This window comes from Lupinus angustifolius, chromosome LG16, assembly GCF_001865875.1.
Source record: "Lupinus angustifolius cultivar Tanjil chromosome LG16, LupAngTanjil_v1.0, whole genome shotgun sequence".
Taxonomy (NCBI): domain Eukaryota; kingdom Viridiplantae; phylum Streptophyta; class Magnoliopsida; order Fabales; family Fabaceae; genus Lupinus; species Lupinus angustifolius.
In genome coordinates this window covers 3,861,625-3,868,984 of record NC_032024.1, presented here as the reverse complement: position 1 = coordinate 3,868,984, position 7,360 = coordinate 3,861,625, and the positions used below count along the sequence as shown (strand labels likewise).

General features: G+C 30.4%; 1 protein-coding gene across 1 annotated transcript; it reads left to right on the top strand.

The window, feature by feature from the left end:
- On the top strand, window positions 3,794-7,150 carry LOC109329209. The gene is made up of 4 exons (XM_019562879.1): window positions 3,794-4,098; window positions 4,550-4,678; window positions 4,827-4,946; window positions 5,392-7,150. The coding sequence occupies exons 1-4, from the start codon at window positions 3,820-3,822 to the stop codon at window positions 6,814-6,816; spliced, it is 1,953 nt and encodes a 650-aa protein (XP_019418424.1). The 5' UTR covers window positions 3,794-3,819; the 3' UTR covers window positions 6,817-7,150.

Below are 7,360 nucleotides of genomic sequence, written 5' to 3'. Positions count from 1 at the left end.
TATTTTGCCCTCAATATCTTTTTATTTCTACCAAAAAATCATATAATATTATTTTCTTATTTTATCCATATTATCTTCTTATTTTAAAAGTGTATTTAAAAAAATTGAATATTAGACCAAATGAATAAATTCAACCGTAAATTTAGCGCAAAAAATTATATTTGAATTTATAAAATACAAACTATACATTACAAACGATGGGAAAACGGGTTGACAGGCACGACAATGCATGTCAACACGCTAGTAATTAATAAAGCCAAAACAAGTAATAACCACCATGCATGGTATAATTTTTAAATTCCATTTTTATCATTTCTAACCTCTCTCATTAATAAATGGAAACTTCCACATTTTGCTTTCATTTTTTAATTAATACATTATTACTCATCCACATATTCTTTTTTATCTTCTCTCTTTCGCAACTCAAAAATAAAACAATAACACATGAAAAAAATATCCAACAACTCAATAATGATTATTAGATGCCCGAAAAATTTATAAAAATTTTGTGTATATCATATCAATTATTACATCTTATATTCTTAAATTTACATTTTCTATTGAATTTGTATGTTTCATTTTTTATATTTATACACTTATATAAAAAAAATAGAATAAAACTATATTATATATCACGCTAGTCAATATTATAATAGTTTGCAAAACCATATGCACAAAACTATATTAAATTATTACTGTGATCTACATCTATACTACTTAATTAAGAGAAAATACAAAATAATCACTTTATTATAGTGTAATTTGTAATTCTCTATTTTGTTTTTATTATCTTCTTATTTCTACAAAAAAAACTATATAACATTATCTTCTTATTTTACTTTCATTGTCTTCTTATTTTGAAAGTGTATTTAAAAAGTTGAACATTACATCAATCATATAAGTTTAATTGCAAATTACAAATATTTAACACAAAATATGTCATTTATAACCTACAAACTAGACGTTACAAACGATAGGAAAAGAAGTTGACAAACACGACAGTGACTGTCAACATGCTAGTATACATAATGAGAGTGACTCTTGTCAAATAATAGAGGGGGAGTTGTGACTTTTCCACTTCTTTATAAGAATAAAAATGTCATTACATTTGTGTATAAAGAGTAAAAACATCATAATATCATTTTTTCTTTTTCTTTTTTACTTTTGATGCACAATCCTCTAAAGTACATAATAAATAGGACCACCTATAAATGAAAGACTTGTAATCATTTCGAGAAGAGGAATGGCTCTTCTTGTTACACTAGCTAACCACTTCAGTCATCTGAACCACTTTATGTTCCATTCTATCTCCTTCTGGATAAGGATGTGTTGTCCCAAACCCTGTCTCAGATCAATCATATTATGACACGTCAATTAAAAAAATTTAAATAATTATAACTTTATCAGTTTTACTTCATTATGAATTTGTGATTGACCAGGGACGTATTTAGGAACATGATTGGGGACAGCAGATCCCCATCCTTTGTTTCTTCCACAATTCAAAGTTCAAACCAAACTCTCATCTTGATTTACATTTTTGTAGTCCCAATTTATTAAATATTTCCTGATTTGGTAATACTTTCCATTTCCGATGGATATATGCCTAGCTATACCAGTGAGGATATGAGATTCAACCATATTTGATGGTTTCAAAGTTTGTGCATTCACACTCTTAATCGAATAAGATTTGGATCACTTTATTGAATTATGAAAATTAAATAGTTCACTTGAAATAAAAAAAATATAAAAATACAAAAATATTGCTTCAATATTATATGTCATTCTGGTTAAAATTTATATTGGACCTCATCAAATTTGATATCTGATAACAATTTCGTAACATAGATTATTAGATTCAATCGGTGTCTTACTCTATAATTATTAGATTCAATCGGTGTCTTACTCTATAACCTCATCACCAAAAACGTGAGAAAACCTAGTACATCATATATATTCTTCAACTACATTAGGTTGAAGACATAACTTTCTTTGGGGGCCACACCTCATGTCTTTTATTTCAAGGGGTAATGCTAATAATGCAGTTAGTTATGTGTGTCGACATGCATTTCTTAAACGAAACTTTATAGATATCTTACACATGTGTATGAGCCAATATAAAATATTTTGTTTCATTTTTTTTAATTAGACATTGCTGACAAACACACTAATCTATATCATAGTATTTGGAAAAAAGATTACAGTCAATTCCCTTATAAAATATTCATGTTTTATTTTGGCTTATGATCGTTTATATATAGCATGAAGTACATATAAACAAGTTTTTCAAAAAAGCTGTGTAACACAATGACTTTTGAAGAGGTTACCAATTTCATGCTACTCGCTCTCTAAAAGCGCACTTAATTGTTAAGTTCTCATTGGATTCAGTGTATTAGTCATCTTGACATTATCACAATAATTATATGGAAGATAGAAATGTGGAATTTTTTTAAAATATATTACATATAAATCAATATGAGACAAACTATATGAAGTATAAATTTAGAGGTAAAAATTTGAAAATTATATTATTCCCAAACAATTAGAATTAAACATTTTGACTCAATCATACAAAATAACAAGGATTTATGAATTGTAAACCACAAAATTCAAGTCACTTTGATAGAATGGCATATGTAAATTTAATCATATGTCATATGTGATAGAAATGTATAACTCAGGTTTAAGATGAAACTTTACAATTAGAATCCTGATCAAATGGAGGTTAGTCCTCTCAAGAAAAATCATAAGCAAAATGATTAAATAAATAGATATAAGTATTTTATTAAAAAACATGATTTATAATAAAATTATGCATTGTTGCATCAAGATATTAAAATTAAGGTTTGATATAATAAAATTATGCATTGTTCCATCAAGATATTAAAATTAAGGTTTGATATATATTATTTAGAAGGTTCCTTACACATGCTGGAGAAGTCTAGATATTCACGTGGAATCCTCTTCGTGCTTCCTAAATAATAACCAATGTTCTAGGTCAAGATTCAAGAAAAAATAAACCTAGAATAAAGTTGACATTTTAACTTAATCACTTCTTACATTTTTTTACTCACTTATGCAATGGTCATAAGTGTACTGATTAACATTATGCAAATGGTTTTTTTATTTATAAAACAACAATATTATTATAGAAATGTAGGGTTTATAATCAACCCTTACTTTCATTTTCATAATAAGTACAGTACAACATCTACTACTTTTATGGGATTTACAACCCTTTCATAATAAGTAATATGATTAATTTTCTTTATTTTGCACAAAAAATTTGTAAGAGAAAAGCTTAGATATGATGGATTTGGGCTCCACAACACAATTTTATGAACGTTTAAACCCACAACCTTTTAAATTATGAATCAATCACTTATCAATTAGATCACCCTCTTTTTCTATGATACTCCTATTGTTATAAGTGTTGTGCTAGGTTGATTTAAACAGATCAAAAAATCATTGTATTTTTTATTTTTAACAAGATTGTTATTATTTTTCCTATTCTCAAATCCTCTTCTCACTTGAATCCACTATTTTTTTCCCTCTACACAACAATGATATAAAAATGTAATAAATAACAATTAATTAGAAACATAGTCTTTGTCTAAAAGCCATAAGTACAAAGTAGATGGAATAGATGCAATTTAATAATTAGTAGTTAATGAAACAGCTGCAGAGTAAAATGCAATAAATTCATGAGTAAAAAAAGTAAACATTAAAATTAAACAGAAAAAAAATAAGAAATAAGTACGTTAGTCAACAGAAACATTCCTGAATTTTCAACCAACCTTCATCTGACACCTTCTGCTGCTGATGCTGCTTAATTTATGTTCATCAACCTCTCTTTATCTCTTCATGAACCCAATGAACTCCTCCTCCTCCTCCTCTTTCCGCCGGAAACATCGGTGTTCAGCCACCGTGGCCTACGCTGCCACTCGCCGCATGTTCATGACACACAAGAAATATAACAGTTACTGCAGTAACAGTAATAGTTCAATGATGGATGATGAGGTTTCAGCGAGGGAGCTTGCAGCTGGGTTGTGGCATTTGCGGTTCATGGAAGAGGTCTCAGGAGATGGGTCCCATTCTCAGGTATGTAATCTACAAATCTATTGGAATCATGGTATTTGATTATGTCATGTGATGCTTTGCTGAAAGTATAGTTAAAAATAGTGGTCCTAGCTAGTATTTTCAAAGGAACTAGATATAGATAAGCCACTTTTTTTGTGTCCAATTGTTGCCTATATTCAAGTACGTGAATTCTCACATTGGATATGAGGAGATAAGTGAAAGAGTTTATAAGAGAAAGATTCATAGAACAATTAATTTAAGGTTTTGGTTCAAGATGTAGTATATCATTTGTAGCTCTCCACTTTTCTCATGCTCGGGCCGGGTGGCAATGGAACTGGTGGGTGGTTTGAAGGCTCCATCTTGGTCTGGTCCAACAAAAACAACTCAGTCATAAACAAAACAAGTATCACGATGGTACCCACAATTTAAAAGAATGCATATTTGTCTTATGTGCTCATATTCTTTGCTTCAGGTAGCTAATGGGAATGAAGATATCACATTTTCCCATTATGACAATATTAGAGAAAAGGTTAACAAGAGAAAATATTTATTAAGAAGACCAATAACTATCTTGCGTTCAAGAAATGGAGCTCAACGTGAGGTAAAACTTGCATGGTCGCTAGTTGTTATTTACATCGTTTCAGCTATTATATTTGATGTTGGAATCCTACATAAGGATTATGTTTTATTACCTCTTTTTGTTTATTGTCTAATATCAGCATCCTATGTGGTCATGTTCTTTGCATCAGCTAGGTAATGTGGATGTAAAAATGTTTCCCCATTATCACAATTCTGGAGAAGTTAAAAAGATAAAAGATTTACAGAGACCAATAACCATCTTGCGTTCAAGAAGTGGACTTGAGTGTGAGGTACAAGTGTTATTTATTTATTTATAAATTGAGGTACAACTTATGTGGGAGCTAGTAATTATTATTCATATTGTTATAGTTGTTATGTTAGAAATCTAATTGATTGTGGAAAAATACAAATAAGTGAGTTGGACGACATATTTTAATCCAAAATATTTTAATACAATAACATATTCCAGAATAGGACTTTAACACTTATCAACACAAAACCTTATATGTATCATTGCACAAAAAAGCTTATATGCATCAATTAACTTAATTAAGCTTTGCCATCTTTCAACTATAATTCAACCACTCTATGAATTGAAAGTAATAAATATGACTACTGGTGTTGTATTTTGAATTCTACTTAGTTTTTAGTTTGTGTTTTTTTCTATAAAAATATGACATTATACTTCCTAATCCATACATTTCATTCTTTGTATTGTGGGAATATTGTCCTTAGCTTAAATCTTCTGTGCCATGTCTCAAATGTTCCAAAGAGGAGGCAAAATTGGACCCTGCTCTTGCTGAAGCATCCAATGGTTCTACTAAGAATCATAGCATGAAGTTTCTTGAAGACAAAATGTTAGTAGGATACCATGATTCTGTTGTTACTGCTCTGCTAAATGAACTTCTTCTGGCTCAAAAGTCCATCAATATGCTTAAATCTGCATACAAATCCTCTAAGAAAAAGGCTGAACAATTTTTTCAGAATGTTGAAGAGGAAAAAGTCCATTGGAAACATAGAGAATACAAGAAAATTCAAGCCATGTTGGATAACTTGAATGATAAGTTATCTAGAGAAACTAAAAGTAGAGAGGGGATGGAGTTAGTGAATACCAAATTGTTACATGAACTGGCTGAGGCTAATTTTTATGGCAAGCAGATTATGAAAAACTATGAGAAAGAGAAGAAAGAAAGAGAATTAACAGAACAAGTGTGCAACCAATTAGTCATGCAAATAGGAGAAGACAAAGCTAAGATTGAGGAGTTACTGAGTGTTTCATTGAAACTATGTGAGGAAGTGGAAGAAGAGAGGAATATGATGCAAATGGTTAATCTATGGCGCGAAGAACGTGCGCAAATGAAGCTAGATGATGCAAAACTTGTTCTTGAAGATAAGTATAATCAGATGATCCAGTTGATTGGTTATTTGCAAGTGTTCTTAAGATCAAGGGGTGCTGAACTAAGCACCATGTTTGAATCAGTAAATATTCAACAAATTGTGGAACTTCCATATTATTTCTCAAAGTTTGAAGAAATATTTCCCATTTCTGAAAAGCTCGGAAGAGACAATGCTGGCCCTTTATCAACATTAGACATTGTAAGTCCACATGAAAAAACGTTCAACAAAAATTCAGTATTCGATCAATCAAGTCCTTCCGGTGATTATAATGCTGATTTAGAACAAACTAATTCCTCCGAAACTTCATATAATGTTGAGGACCAGAAGATTTCATCATCACCACATAGGAGAGGCACCTACCTTATTAATGATAACCGATACAAGAATATATTAGGGAATGAAGCAGAATGTAGTGAAAATTTAGGTATGAAATCTCTGAATTCACCCTCAAAGTGTAAACCTTCTTCAGCCTCTAAACTACTAAGGCTATGCCCTAATGTTAGGACAACTAGTTCTTATGCAAAAGCTTCTCAACATAGAAGGCAAGGTAAAGGTTCTATTCAAGGTAGCTTCAGACACAAGAAATTACTAGGACAAGGAAACTCAAGAGACACTATGAATCCACACATAGCTCGAGGAATGAAAGGATGCATAGAATGGCCAAGAGGCACTTCAAAAGAAAATTCCAAGGTGATCCCTTTGGAAGAAAGAGTTAGAAGCCAGAAATCTCAGTTGCAAAATATACTTAAAGGCAAGGCTTAAAGCAGTGTTAGATAGAGTAAATTACATCAAAACATAATGAAATAAGTTTCACATGTTTTCTTTTCTATAGATCATATTTACATATGTTACACCACCTCCTCACAGTTTTCAGCTTGTGTTGTAGCTATGAGGTTGTTCAATCTTTTTAGCCTTTTGTCAATTCTAATCATAGTAGAGTGATATATTTCCAAAACAAAATAGCGTGACAGATTTTGTAACCAAACCATTTCTGGCCCTAGCAATAGTTTTTCTCTTTCCTTGAAAAGTTCTAGTTATATACATTGTGTATCTCAGCTTGTACCAAAAAAGCATTATTGTGTATTTAAGCAGTGCAAAATTTTAAAAGTTGTAGGTTGGGCTCAATCAGAAGAAGTAAATCAAATAAAAGTTGTTTGTTGCTATTCATTTTGTGGTGGAGTAAAAGGAAAAGAAAACTTGCTAATAGTTAAACTAAGCGCGTGACTATATTTTATTAATAGAGTAATAATTAAGGAAAAGTATGGATGATTAAGCTTGACCCCATAAAGTCTTATAGTTATTATGT

What these genes read in the sequence shown, in the direction of transcription:
- LOC109329209 (XM_019562879.1), top strand. Translation starts at nt 3,820, where the DNA reads ATGCTGCTTAATTTATGTTCATCAACCTCTCTTTATCTCTTCATGAAC. An exon ending in GAAATGGAGCTCAACGTGAG is followed by an intron (nt 4,679 to 4,826) that starts GTAAAACTTGCA and finishes TCTTTGCATCAG; the next exon opens with CTAGGTAATGTGGATGTAAA. An exon ending in GAAGTGGACTTGAGTGTGAG is followed by an intron (nt 4,947 to 5,391) that starts GTACAAGTGTTA and finishes TATTGTCCTTAG; the next exon opens with CTTAAATCTTCTGTGCCATG.